The sequence below is a fragment of the Silurus meridionalis genome, chromosome 2 (assembly GCF_014805685.1).
Source record: "Silurus meridionalis isolate SWU-2019-XX chromosome 2, ASM1480568v1, whole genome shotgun sequence".
Lineage (NCBI taxonomy): Eukaryota > Metazoa > Chordata > Actinopteri > Siluriformes > Siluridae > Silurus > Silurus meridionalis.
This window is the reverse complement of record NC_060885.1, coordinates 7130045-7145008: the sequence shown is the minus strand read 5'-3', so window position 1 is coordinate 7145008 and position 14964 is coordinate 7130045. Positions and strand designations below refer to the sequence as shown.

The 14964-nt window shown below is 36.5% G+C and overlaps 2 protein-coding genes across 2 annotated transcripts in view; one reads left to right on the top strand and one right to left on the bottom strand.

Moving 5' to 3' along the window:
• Window positions 1–1244, bottom strand: part of rnf150a (ring finger protein 150a) — a 34294-nt gene extending 33050 nt beyond the window's left edge. Inside the window, exon 1 of the mRNA XM_046873909.1 lies at window positions 469–1244. Coding sequence (XP_046729865.1) covers window positions 469–925 — 457 coding nt within the window. The 5' untranslated portion in view covers window positions 926–1244. The remainder of the gene's footprint in view (window positions 1–468) is intronic.
• Window positions 1245–4224: 2980 nt separating this feature from the next.
• On the top strand, window positions 4225–14380 carry znf330 (zinc finger protein 330). The gene is made up of 12 exons (XM_046836264.1): window positions 4225–4365; window positions 4522–4600; window positions 4846–4987; window positions 5715–5867; window positions 5964–5983; window positions 6126–6196; window positions 7957–8033; window positions 9220–9346; window positions 9462–9566; window positions 9660–9706; window positions 12868–12985; window positions 13726–14380. Exons 4-12 carry the CDS (start codon window positions 5748–5750, stop codon window positions 14007–14009), a joined length of 969 nt encoding a protein of 322 aa, XP_046692220.1. The 5' UTR covers window positions 4225–4365; window positions 4522–4600; window positions 4846–4987; window positions 5715–5747; the 3' UTR covers window positions 14010–14380.
• Window positions 14381–14964: the final 584 nt, after the last annotated feature.

Genomic DNA, 14964 nt, shown 5'->3' with positions numbered 1-14964 from the left:
AGAGTGAACATGTCATTTTCAGAGGACAGTAAATCTGTACTGCGATACAAACTGCACATTGGCGACTCTAAAATATATCCGAGTTACATTTCAGTATTGTCCCTGTGGCGGAGAGTCTGAGACGACGTACTGGGATACAGGAACTGTGGTATAGGGACTGGGACAAATGTACTGGAACAGAGGAACTGTGTTATGGTGACTAGACATACTGAGACACAGAAACTATATAGGGACTAGGACAGACAGACTGAGAAACAGACTGGGGTGGATGGGCTGTTGAATAGGGACTAGGACAGACAGGTTAAGACACATGGAATGGGACGGATTGACTGGGATATAGGAAGTGAGACAGACAGACTGGGACAGATGGACATGCAAACAGACAAACTGGATAATAAACAATCCCACAGAAGACTGAGACATCTTACTGACATGTCCATTAGAGAAGACACAGGGGACGAGTCTTACCTTGGTGAGGCATGGTGATTGTCTCATTGGGGTTACTCGACCCCACGTTATAGATGACCACGGCGGAGGCGTTGAGACTGGCTGCGTGGCGGATTTTCTCTCGGTAAGTGCAGTTGCCTTTGGCTATGAGCGCGATCCAGGGCCCGTGTGCAGCCTGCGGTGAGGGGAACCTGGTGCTGGAGTCGCAGGCCAGCCGGTCGTGACCGGGCAGCGGGATGAACACCGGGCCCCGGGCCTCTCTTTTGGGCGATTGCTCACCATAGCGGCCGCTCTCTGATTTCTCCGTCTTCGGCTCGGAGGTGGCCGGGTCCTGGTAGCTGATGTTCACGAACGCGGTGTACCACTCCTCCTTCTCGGCCACGGTAAAGTCCAGACACAGCAAGTGCACGAAGCAGAAAGACAGCAGCCAGGTGGAGAGCGCAAGACTCCGGCACGCTTTACTCACTGACATGGGCATGGTTACTGTCGCGCTTAGGCTTCCCAGGATCTCCTCTGGACCTCCACTGGATCTCCACTGGATCTTCTCTAGATCTACCCAGGTTCTTCTCCTGATCTCCACTTGGATCTCTTTTGGAACTTCCCCGGATCTCGCCTGTATCACCCCCAAACAGGGTTCCAACACATCCAGACACAGAGCCCTGACTCGCGCGGCCGCCGCACTATTGTTGTGACTGGACTACAGATAGTTGTTGCCAGATATTGCAAAATCCATGCATGCGCAATCACCTACACTAACACGTCAACGCCGCCGCCATTGCAGTAAGGGCAACAACTGGGTGCTCTGAACCTTCAACTCGGCTCATCAGAGCTCATCAGTATAACTAAACACAATAACGTGCATATTAAAACTGCTATCAGTATATATATATATATATATATATATATATATATATATATATATATATATATATATATATCACGTTCTATCAGGGGTCTTCAACCACCGGGCCACACAGAAAGAATAAAAACTTCATTGACTTTCATGATTATTTTATATCTTAATATGATCTCTTCTGGCCATGCACATTTCCTGCACTTGTTTTAACTTGTGTGTTTTTCTATGCATCAATAAATTAAGCTCACACTGATACTGCATTATGGTGAGCTGAGTTGCATTTTCATTTTATATATATATATGTAATAAATAAATCATATAATATGTATACAAGTAATATAATATGCATGGTTTGCACATTCAGGGCCGGTTCTCGAAATTTGGAGGCCATAGGCAAAATTTATATTGGAGCCCCCTTTTCCCTCCACCTTTCGAAATTAATTAAACATACTTGAAACACTTATCATTTCTAAACCTTTTATCTATACAAAACCTGTTATCAGAACTTTTATATACTTTTATGTGTATATTAATTACAAATTTAACTAAGATCAACAGTAAAAAAAAAAAAAAGGTATAAAGGTATAAAGGTAAACTGAACCAGCTTCTTCTTCTTCTTCTTCTTCTTCTTCTTCTTCTTCTTCTTCTTCTTCTTCGTTGTCCTCTTCTTCTTCTGTTCTTCTTCATCTTCTTCTTCTTCTTCTTCTTCTTCTTCTTCTTTCTTGGCCATGACATGTCATTAGCTAGGCTACACTGTGAAATAATCATTTTCTTTGATAATTTTTTTTATTATTATTACTTTTAAATGCTAACTTTAGTAGGTTTAAGATTATAATTTTATAATAAATAACTCACATAGACACACTGACTAAATCACCCAGGACTTTTATTAATTGATGCTCGATAAAATGTAATTTTTATTGAGCATCTGCGATTGCTGTTTTTATTAAAAATCTTGTACTTCGTCTTTAGTATTTTTAAAGTCGTCACGGCTTAACAGGCTGCTGATGCGAATCAGCAGAATAAAGCCCCGTTTATTTTGGTAATACTTTATAATCAAAAACACATGATGACAGCTCACATAGCTGCATCACAAGCTGTTCCTACCATCTGAACTCACATTAAACTGTGATATTAACTGGTTCCACTTGGGGTGAGTTACAGTTATTTATATTCAATGAATAAAGAACCTTGTCTTACGCTGCTCGTCTTGATTGGTGAACTAGTGTATAGGTTTGTTAGGGTTATGGAGGCCACCCATTCAATTTTTACCGCTGCATCATCGAGAGCATCCTCACCAACTCCATCACTGTATGGTATGGAGGCTCCTTTGTTTGTGAATGTGAAGCCTTGCAAAAGGTGGCCAAAACTGCCTGACGCATCACTGGCACCCAAGTACCTGCCTGCCATCCATCCATCCATCCATCCATCCATCCATCCATCCATCCATCCATCCATCCATCCATCCAGCCATCCATCTAGCTAGCTAACGACCAAGGCCCTAGGCAATTGCCTGCTTTGCTTATAGCTAGCGCCGGCCATGTGCACATCCCTATGATATACACACACATACGCACACACACACACACACACACACACACACACACACACACACACACACACATTCTGTGGAAAATTATTTTTATTATTATTATTTTTAATTTTTAATTTTTAATATATTTAATCATTATTCGAATTACTGCATGTATTATGAAATTTTAACTCAATTCACCATAATGCAGAATTGTTGCAAGTAAATTTTTCAGTGCATAAAAAAATATTGTGATTAAAACAAGTGTGAGGAAATTGTCATTAACAATAGTCAGAAGTAATTCTTTTTTTCAGAAACAAACACACTGCAAAAAAAATAGATTTTTAAAAAGTTTGTATTCATTTTGTGCAGCTTTTTGACCAGATGATCCACGGCCCAGTGATTGGAGACCCCTGGCTCATTAGTGTTGAAATAAAATATATAAATTATTTTATGAATTTAGTCTGGTTGGCATTTAATTCTAATCTTTTAGAAAGTGAATGTAGATCTATGTCAGATCCATACCCATCTCTTTCTGTACATGTAATATTAATTATTTTTATACTCTATTTCTATTTACATGTTGGATCATTGTTAAAAAAAAAACATTTCACTACATTTCGTACTCGGTATGAATGTCTATGTAACAAATAAAATTTCATTTGATTTACTTTGCTGCTATAAATGCATGTTATTGGACATGGGCTTGCTTCTTTTGATGAGCTTTATTTCTGATCACTCACAAACAGTTACAGTAGGAAAAAAAACTGTTTGGTTTAAGTAAAAGAAAAAAAAACAATTTATGGTGAAAGTTAAAGTGCAATATGTTGATATGGCGATGTCACTTGCAATATGGGAGAAATACCTGATCTCTGTAGCAAAGTAAATATAAAAAACATTTAAATATAAAGAAAGTTTCAGCTTGTTTTCCCAAGCTACATAATGCCTGGCCGAAGACCTTTCCAATATGGCGGACGCTCTGAGCTGAGAAAGTCTGATAATGCACGAAGATGTCAATCGGATAAGGGATTTTGTAAAAACATGGCAACCTCTCCAGTAACAAATCGCGTGCCCGCGTCTATCATTAGAGTGGAAACTTCGTGTAAATACTTCAGTATATATTTTTATACGTCTATTTTCATTTCAGTAAATCAATTACACTTTCTTAAACCCTGATAAACATGAAAGATTTTTTTTTATTTGCTGTTGGTAGCTGGAGAATGTCCTTAATTCGGATCAAATTCAGTTTATACATAAATAATACATGCGACAAAATATTATTATTATTATTATTTTACTTATTTAATTTAATTAATTTTTTATTATTTTTATTATTATTATTAAATGTATATTATCAGTGTTTTGTTTGAGACAATATTTTGCAACTTGCATAATCCGGAACTGATATTAGGAGCGTAAGTTTGTAATAGGGAGCAGTATCGAGAGCGGACCAGAACATCAGCTGCTTGCGGAACTTCCGGTTTTATCTCGCCTGCCGTGCTGAACGTGATTTAATGAGCTGTTTCTTACAGTTAATACTTTGAACATCATTATTATTATTATTATTATTATTATTATTATTATTATTATTATTATTATTATCATCAATAAGTGTTTCGTGTAAAAGCATTTTTGCTACTTGCTCTTCCCGGAACTTATTTTACGAGCTTGAGTTTTTTTTTTGTAGGGAGCGATATCGGGGACGGACGTGTAGGTCAACTTCCGATTTGATCTCGTCAGTCGTGCGGGGAGTCATTTCAAGTGTGGTATGTTTGTGACAGTCAATCATTTGAAGTTTATTATTATTATGATTATATTTTTACTGTAGAAATCTCGGCTGGTCCACTCTCCAGAATCTCAGTGCTTTATGTATCTATATATATATTGTTTGTTTGTGTGTGTGTGTGTGTGTGTGTGTGTGTGTGTGTGTGTGTGTGTGTGTGTGTGTGTATACACACACACACACGTGCTGATACTAACTCATCTGTTGCTGTACACATTGTTTTACCAGATCATCATATCCATCTGATGGAAGACTAGAGGAACGATGAGCTTTATCCTCTAAATCTGCATTAAACTACACCACACAAGTGCAGGAGTCACCCTGCAGCTCCACTGTCCAGTTTACTAGTTAACCTGTAATAACCTGAGAGGTAAAATTCATCATGACAAACTCTGATGTTAACAAATTCACAGTGAACGATTAAAACTGCTTCATCAGCCTGAAGATTCGACAGAATGGAAAAAAGAAAAAAAAAGAAAAGGCTGACAGTAAAATGATAGATGACATAATTGTAACATTTACAGTTATAAAAAAAAAAAAAAATATCCAGAAAAATATTCAAAAAATAAAAAACGATATCGCAATCAAAAACCCTAAAAAAAAAAAATATATATATATATATATATATATATATATATATATATATATATATATATATATATATATATATAAATAATTGTTTTTTTTTATTCTTAAGAATAAATAAATTTTTATATATATATATATATATATATATATATATATATAAATAAATACATTTATAATAAAAGTAAATTAGATAAATAGATAGATTTTTTAATTTATTTTCTTATTCTTAATTTTTATTTTTTATATTCTTTTTTCACAGATTTATCCAAGTAAGCTAGTCTATACAACCCCTAACACACACACAATAATATCATTCCCATGTGCAATAATACTCTGTAACAAACTGAAACATGACTGCACCATCGTGGGCAGTGTGCTGTTTATTTATTTTCTGCACTACTATTTATCTCGAACCCTGAAACAGATTGCTTGCATGCTCAGCCATTAAGGCAGATTCTTATAATTGTACTTAAAAGTTTTTCAGGCTCTTATGTTCTCTCTATCTGCAGTTGCGTTGTTGAGCACCGCTATTTGCGTCCACGATGCCGAAGAAGAAAACGGGAGCTCGCAAGAAGGCTGAAAGCCGCAAAGAGCGCGAGAAACAGAATCGAGCCAACCGAGAGCACGTTGATGTCGCGAAGCATCCGTGCAACTTTTCTATGGTACGGTCCATTAATCACGTGATTTATTATAGTAATTGTGTAATCGTGTAATAAATGCATACTTTTTTTTCATTTACTCCTTTTTGTCGTTTGCAGGATTGTGATAAGTGTCTGAGGTGAGTTTCAGCATGAGACTGAGGATTTTTAAATTATTCTTTATTATTTGTGCGTTTTATGAATGTAAACATGTGCCAGGAATGTTTTCATGTTCCTGTTCTAACATGCCAATTTGTTTTTTTTTTGTTCTCTTTGTGTCAGACGACAGAAGAACAGAGCTTTTTGTTACTTCTGCGCGTCGGTACAGAAGCTCCCCATGTGCGCTCAGTGCGGTACGTCACTAATATTCATCACTGATCTTCCCAGTAGGGACGTGCACAGCTGTTTGAGCAGCTGTTTAACCCGGTCAGGAATTCTGTACAATCTACACCCACATAAAGTCATGGAGAGAATCCAAGGTTTCTACAGGGTCTTAAAAATAATCTACATATTAGGCCTTAAAAAGTCTTAAATTTGCTGTTTTTGGTCTTAAATAATTTTAAACGAGTTTTAATTTAGCAGCACTTTAGATAGATTTTTTTATTTTTTTTTTCCATGATGATGTAGTTATTCCTTTCGTTGGTCCAAATATAATTTGGTTTATTATGATGGACTTCACTACATACGTAAAATGGATTTTATGTTTCAGCTATGGGGAAGTATTCAAGCCGAACGATACTTGTATTAATAAAATTATATTTAGGGCAGTTGCTAACAACTTATTTTTTCGTGTGTCTTTTTTATGTCATGATATACGTCCTAAATCACATTCTCAATGGTCTTAAAAACGGCCTTAAAACCTTTTAATATTTGTATTTATTTTTTTAAATATTTTTTTGTAGTTTAACCCCCTTGTCGGAAGGTTTATGTGAAAATTAAATTGAGATGAATTTTTGTAGATAAATCTAATTTCTCAGTTTTTGTAGCTGATGCCCCATTTTTCTTAGCGGTTAAACCCCCGTTTCCTGAACATTTATGGTTAATTATGTATGTATGTATGTATTAATTATTTTTTTTTTTTTTTTGGGGGGGGGGGGGGGGGAATTTGTGGTTAAATGCATACATATTGGTTTACAATTTTTTTCTATGGTTTTTTTACTTTTATTTCATTTATTTACTTTTTTTTTTTTTAAAGACAATCATTTTCTAGTCTTTTTGTTTATTTTTTGTTCCTGAGGTTTATTTCTTTGTTTTTTATTGAAATGAAACCCATATTTTCCACTTACTAAAAACTTATATAAAATAAATAAAAAAATTTAAATCCTTTTGCTTTAGCTAGTTGAAGCTTTTTTTTTTTCCGTAGAAGGTCCCATTTATTAGATATTTTTATAAAATGAATAAATAAAATTTATTCTATTAGATTTTCTATTTTATTTTTTATTAAGTCACTTTTTTTTATCCGATTGGCCTTTTTTTTTCTTTTTTGGAAAAAAACTTTTGTGGTTAATGTGGTATCTTTTTTATTTTTAATTTTTTATAATTCCATTGGATTTGTGGTACTTACATTTTAAAATTCCCCCTTTCAGTGCTCACATCCCTTTTCGGAGAGGTTTTTGTTTTTACTGCGTTTCTGAAAATTGTGATTCATGTGTTACGATCCTGTTCTTTTTATATATACACAGACACTTTTAACTGCTTTTAATTAATGTGTGTGTCATGGTGCATCAGTAAAACAAATGTTTAGGGATTAAAAATGAAAAGAAAAAAAAAAAAAATATATATATATATTTTTAAAAATATTTTATATTTAAAAAATATTTTTTGTTGGATTATTTTTTTTTAAACCCGAGTAAAAAAAGAACCCTGTGAATAAATGTGTTGTAACGGTTTTAATTAAGCTTTTAATATATTAATTAATTTATATATATATATAAATTATATATATATAAAAATATATAAATATAAAGTGATCACTGTATACTTACTGCATACGTAATGAACTTGCAGAAAGCACAGAATCCTGATTGGATCTTGTTCATCAGCACTGTATCTTTGTTTGGATGTTTAAGGAGTTGCTCAGATGTGTCTTACAATGATCTGCTGTGTTTTAAAGGTAAAACGAAGTGCATGAAGTCCTCTGACTGTGTGATTAAACACCCCGGGGTCCACAGTACAGGCATGGGCATGGTGGTAAGTGAAACGCACACCTACACAACACTGCAACACTGCTTTCAGGTTCATTCATCACTGTTCTGCTCTGGAACAGTGTACGGTGAGACACAGGGGGCGTTGTTTTCAATGTAAGCATGGGTACTTGTAAAATAGTAATAAATATATAAGTAGGTATGAATATTAAACTGAAATAAAAAACATGCCATGTTCACTTTAGATTGAGTTTTTACAATAAAAAATTAAAATGCATTTTAATTTGCATATCAGACTTCAGCTAATGAGTTTATTTCTTTTAAAAGTTTATATGTAACCTTATTGAGAACGCTCTGAGAGTCTCTTTAATATGAAAGAATCAAATTTCTCTCTCTCTTTTTTCTTTATTATTGTATTTTATTTATTTATTTTTTTTTGTTGAAACTGTGACCATGCCTTTGACATTGCTGAGTAGCTTTTTTCCACCTGAAGGTGGGGCTTATTTGCAAAATCTTGCATACAAATAAAAAAAATAAATGACTAGCCAGCAGTCGAACGACCTACAGCAGTTTGAACCCAGACAGCAGAATCCTCCCTTCTGAACCTAAACTCATAGTTGGGAAAAATTTAGTAGTTTGTAGTTGAAATGTAGATACAATCCAGTGGATATCCAATAAATATCCAGTGAATTTTTTTTTTTTTTTTTACAATGAATACAGTACACCATCTGGGAAAGTGCTAGCTTAGGCATTGGAATTTGTATCTGAAGGTCATGAGTTCATACCCAGTTGTATGATGAGAAGTCTCTCTGGACAGTAAAACATTTTTATTGTCCACAGACAGCATTTTATTTATTTTTATCTGGACAGACTCTGAAAGACATGTTCCATAAGGTGTAGAAATGTAAGTAAATGTAAAGAATTTGTATAGAGTTTATTGTTTGATTAATGTCTTCGATTGCTAGGAAATAGACATCGGGTCTGACCTAGTAGCACTATTATAATGTTGGGAAGTGGTAGCTCAGTGGCTAAGACATTGCATTTCTAAACAGATGTTTGAGTTCAAATCCCAAGGCCATTAACTTTCATTAAGGGCATAACTCAGTTGTGTTGTAAATGTAAAAAAATAAAATGTATGCACTTAAATATAATAAAAAAAATTACATTTCAGGGATGCTGAAACACTTGTATATCTATGAACGAGTACGTTCTCTTCCATTTGTGTCCACTAGGGGGCGATATGTGACTTCTGCGAGGCCTGGGTGTGCCATGGAAGGAAATGTCTGGGCACACACGCCTGTTCCTGTCCTCTGTCCGATGCCGACTGCATCGAGTGTGACCGCAGTGTGTTTGAACACGGTATAAACACTGAAACCCTTATTTAAAAAAAACTGTAATACATTCCAGTCTAACACACAGGAAGATTTTATTTTGTTAATAAAATGCGTATTTTATGTAATATCTCGTACCACAGGAGGCCGCATCTTTCGCTGCTCTTTCTGTCACAACTTCCTGTGCGAGGACGATCAGTTTGAGCATCAGGCCAGCTGTCAGGTTCTGGAGGCAGAGACTTTTAAATGTGAGTTTGGAAACAATATTACGCTCCAGTGTGGCTTTCTCATTTCCCATTCTCTTTGGTTAAGCCCATTTTTTTTGTTTTTGTTTTTTAAAGGTGTCTCATGCAATCGCCTCGGCCAGCACTCGTGTCTCCGATGTAAGGTGAGGCGATGTATCCATCTCTTTTTTTTTTGTGTGTGTTCTTAGGCAGTAATATTCATCGGATTTGGACATTTAATCAAAGTTTGGCCAAAAATGAAAGTACACCCACAGGACATAATCATATGATCCTTAGCTGGCATTAGAATTAGCTAAATACAACCTCAGATGAACAACACCTGACATTACACCTCGCTTTATTTTCCTCATCAATCAGAGAAGGGTTATAAGGCCATTTTTACAATATTTAAAATTAATCATTCCATAGTGAGGAACTTTATTCAGAAGTGGAAAAAACAATTGGCCAAGACTGTTTCCAATCTTCTGATCAATGGACGAAAATTTACCTCAGAGTCTGTGCAATGCTCAGAGAAATCCCGAAAAAAACAGAGACTTGCACCACAAACTCTACAGGCCTCAGTTATCATGTTAAATGTAAAAGTTTATGACGGTACAATTAGAATAAGGCTCAACAGTATGGTTTCCTTGAAACGGGTTGCCAGGAGCAATCCTCTTCTCTCTGAAAAGAAAATGGCAACATGGCTTAGTTTTGCAAAGCTATATCTGACCAAACCACAAGACTTCTAGATCAGTGTCCTCTGGACACATGAGACCAAAGTGGAGATGTATGAATATAATACGCAGCACCATGTTTGGTGAAATCCAAACCCAGGATATTAACAAACTCTTCATACCAGCTGTCAGGCACAGTGGGTTGAGGGGGCGACGATTAGGACTTGTTTTGCAGCCACTGGACCTGGCCACCTTGGAGTCATTGAGATGACCAATTCCTGTGTATCCTCAAGTATTTTAGAGCCAAATGTGAAGCCATCTGCACCACAGCTAAAGCTTGGTCAAACACCACACTTATAGCAGAATCAAGGTGTAGCAATGCAGTGGTGGACAGCAACAAAGTTTGTTACTGTACTCAAGTAGATTTTTTCAGTCATTTCAAAGTCAAATATCACTACATTTTGCAATATCAGATACTTTTTATTTTTGAGTGGATAAGCGGACAGCAATCCACCAATTCCGTTTTGAACTTGTTTTGATTGGCGCTTGGTGTATCTACTGATCACCAACATACAGTTCAACAGCAAGCAGAACATTAAGGGAATAATAAAAGATGGAAGAAACTCCTGACTCAATTCGTCACAACACACGTGGTCTGATTTGCGGGAAAAAAATGTTTCTTGAAGTTAAAAAGGTTTTGATCTCATTTTATTTGATGTCAATCCGTGTTTGACTCATTAATATCATTCTATTAATAGATTTTTGTGCTACGAATAACAGTTTTTTTTTCCACATAAGCACAAATCTGGTGACAAACATGATAATAGTAACATTATAGCCATAATAAATCATAGCACTTTGGATACTTTAGTACTTTTCAAGGTAAATAAAAGTTTAAAGGGGGCACTTTTACTGGAGCAATATTTTTCCCACATGGTTTCTCCATTTCGGCTTTATTTTTGTAAAAAAATAAACAATGGACAAAGTGTGGCGTGTCGTGTTTGCGTTTTTCCGATGTTCTACTTACCTAATTCGAAGACCTGATTCGTAAAACAATAGAATTCAAAGTGTGCATACTTTCATTTTCACAAGACTGTACAATATAATATGGTTATGCATGCGTGTCCGGCAAGGAAATTGTCTGTGGCTTAAGCGCCATATGACCTGCTTGACTCTTCTTATCAATGAATCATTGAATTATTTAAAGGCTCCCAATCCTAATAGACCCACTTTAATTGTATTCCTTTCTGTTGAAACACCATCACTGGGTTCTGAAAGTCTGAAGGGATCAAGAAAACATCATGAAGCTTTATGTAAAATTAGGTTTTTCGATTAGAGGGTTGTGAGTTTGGAATGAAAGTCAGTAGGAGTAAGACAGAGTACATGTGCATAAATGAGAGAGAGGGCAGTGGAGGGGTGCGGTTGCAGGGAGAAAAGGTGGAGAAGGTGGAGGAGTTCAGGTACCTGGGGTCAACAGTGCAAAGTAACGGAGAGTGTGTTAGAGAAGTAAAGAAAAGAGTGCAGGCAGGGTGGAGTGGGTGGAGAAGAGTGATAGCAGGAGTGATTTGTGATAGAAGAGTGTCTGTGAGAATGAAAGGGAAAGTTTATAGGACTGTGGTGAGACCTGTGATGATGTATGGTTTAGAGACAGTGACATTGAGTAAAAGACAGGAGGCAGAGCTGGATGTAGCAGAGCTGAAGATGTTGAGATTTTCATTGGGCGTGACGAAGATGGACAGGATTAGAAACAAGTTTATTAGAGGGAGTGTGAAATTATTTTATTGGCTTCAAATGTCAACACAACAAAACAGCATGCAAAAGCTGATCTATGCAAACGTTGTTTTAATAGGTTTTACTGAATACATCATGCCAAAGCTTTCTACTTCCTGATTCTGGTTTAGGCATTCAATGAAAACAAAATCCAGCTTACAGCAAACAAAAAGTGAAACAAATGAGCAATAAAAACAGAGTTAATCAGATCAGAAATCACAGCTACAAATGCAGCAGCTTTGCAGGAAATAAAACACATTAGCTGCTTTCATAGTTTGTCACAACCATAACAAGAATTTCTTATTTGCACCCTTCCGTCACGACATTACTTCGAAATCTAACCTCTAACAAGGAGACCTGGTTTTTGCTGAGTGTAGGAGTGTATCTGTCAGATGGGATCAAAATAAGCCCCGTCCCCCCGGACAGCTGGTGTGGGAATATAAAACGCAATGTCCCTCCAACACACAGACACACACACACATCATGGTTTAAAAAAAAAAAAAATATATATATATATATATATATATATATATATATATATATATATATATATATATATATATATATATATATATATATATATATATATATATATATATATATATATATATATATGTGTGTGTGTATGTATGTATATGTGTGTGTGTTTGGTTAAAGGTCAGACTATTCAAGTAGTACAGCTGCAGATACAAATCACATTCCCATGTTTCATAAAGATGATTTGTAGTTCCTCCTTAAAATCGTTCCATTTCCTTTAAGTGCTTTTTATGTATGCAAGGATTTGCAGAGCTGCAATCGACATGTAATACATATTGAACTCGAGCTGCCGCAGAGCACACTGGGCATTTCAGGACTCCTTTGTGGTTTTGTTTTTTTAACAGGCCTGCTTCTGTGATGATCACGCTCGGAGCAAAGTGTTCAAGCAGGAGAAAGGCAAGGCACCTCCGTGTCCTAAGTGTGGCCACCAAACACAGGAGACTAAAGACCTCAGCATGTCTAGTAAGTGTTTCTTCAGCTTACACACACACTACACAACGCTAAGAGGAAGACTACGACGCTTGCAAATCAGTACTCATCAGGTCCTGAATGAAGATTGTATGTAATAATAATGAAAACAATAAATATAGAAAACGGTAATACAATAATCCCTGTTTATCTTGGTGTTTACGGTTTGAAACCGCCAGCGATAAACAGACGCCGCCCCAAATATGCTATTTTATGTATACAGTACTGTACTGTATTAACATTTTTCTTCATTTTATAGTTAATAATTATAGATGTTATATCGTGCTATAGACGCGAGAGACCAGGAAAAATCAGCCGAACAAATTATGTGGCAAATGCAATTCCGCAATAAACCATGGGAGGGCGAGATTCGAACCGCGGTAAAGCGGTGGTTTACTGTATTTAGTTTGGTGGACATTCCCAGTGCTTTCAGCCTGAAAAGCATTATGGCCTTATGCCTACAATTGCATTCATGTCTCAATTACTAAACAGCAAATGATGGAACAAAATTCAACGAATATCCAGATTTCACCTAGAGGGGGACGGGTTCCATTTTAAAGCTGTGCTCATTTCAATGTAGATCTGATGGTTAGTGTTTACTGTCAGCATCTGCGAAGATTTTTTTTTTCCCCCACTTATACAGGAAACTTTGTTCATTGTAAAAACTTCCTGGGCAAAAGTCCAGTTAGCAAACATGTGATCCCAATAGTTTCCTCTTTCCTGTCCAATTTCAGCTCGGAATCATAAGTTTGGCCGGCAGAGCGGCGCTGATGATGACGGCTACTATTACGGAGCATCGGGATACGACGCCTATTGGAAAAGCGTCGCCTCCGGAGGAGCCGCAGACCAGGAAGACGACGACGATGGAGATTACGAGGACGAGGAAGACGACGATGAGGAGGAGGAGGATGACGACGAGGACGAGGAAGACGAGGAAGTTGAAGAGGACGTTGCCGAAGCGGCGGAAAAGCTCAGTGACATGAGTCTCGGTGTGAGCTCGACCAGTGAAAACAAGTGAAGTCACAACTGTTCTGATGTTTATGGCAACGTTCTATTATTAAAGATGCCGTTTTAAGTCCGACACGTTCGATACAATTGGTGAGCGTTTGAATGAAATTAATGTTCTCTTCTCCCTATTTGATTTTAAATAATTTGGTAAAATCCGCTATACAGTTCGAATTTCCGCACACCTGAATGTAATTACTATTATATTCAAACAGAAGGTCAGTTATAGTCAATATGGTGCCTTTAGGACAGTTTTATAAATATAAAGTTTCATATCGAGTAACATATTTCAGACACAATACTATACACAATAGATAAATGGATAAATCTGGATAGCTAAGGCTTCCTCGCAGTGTACGTTCCCATTAAAGGTGCATCAGGTGACTTTGGATTCTTTTATTTGTGTTCATCTTCACCTCATGATCTATCAAATTGTAATTTAAGAAGTATTCACGTATCCTTTGCCACGTTTGCTGCTGCTGATATTAAGTCTATCGTATGCGCTCACAGGAAAAAGAATTAATTACCTGCAATGCCTCTCAACTGTTCTCTTAATACTTCAACTTTATTATATATGAATATATATGTAACACCCTACAATCTTTCAAGACATGACCGAGTGTTTATGTAGCCTTATCCATATTTCCGCCCAAATAAATCCGATCAGGCATAACATTATGAGCGGTAAAGTGAAGAACACTGATGATCTCTTCAACATGGTACCAGTTAGTGTGTGGGATATATCTGGCAACAAGTGGACATTTTGTCCTCAAATTTGATAGAAAAATGGCCAAACGCAAGGATTTGACAAAGGCTAAATTGTGATGTTTGGACGACTGGGTGAGAGCATCTCCAAATCTGTTCTTACTGGTCTGCAGTGGTCAGTATCTATCAAAGGTGGTCCAAGGAAGGAACAGTGGTGAACCAGCGACATGGTCATGAGCGATCAATGCTCACTGATGCACGTG

Coding starts and splice junctions, on each gene's coding strand:
- znf330 (XM_046836264.1), top strand. CDS start 5,748: ATGCCGAAGAAGAAAACGGGAGCTCGCAAGAAGGCTGAAAGCCGCAAA. Junction 9,347..9,461: donor CCGCAGTGTGTTTGAACACG/GTATAAACACTG, acceptor CTCGTACCACAG/GAGGCCGCATCTTTCGCTGC. Junction 9,567..9,659: donor GGAGGCAGAGACTTTTAAAT/GTGAGTTTGGAA, acceptor TGTTTTTTAAAG/GTGTCTCATGCAATCGCCTC.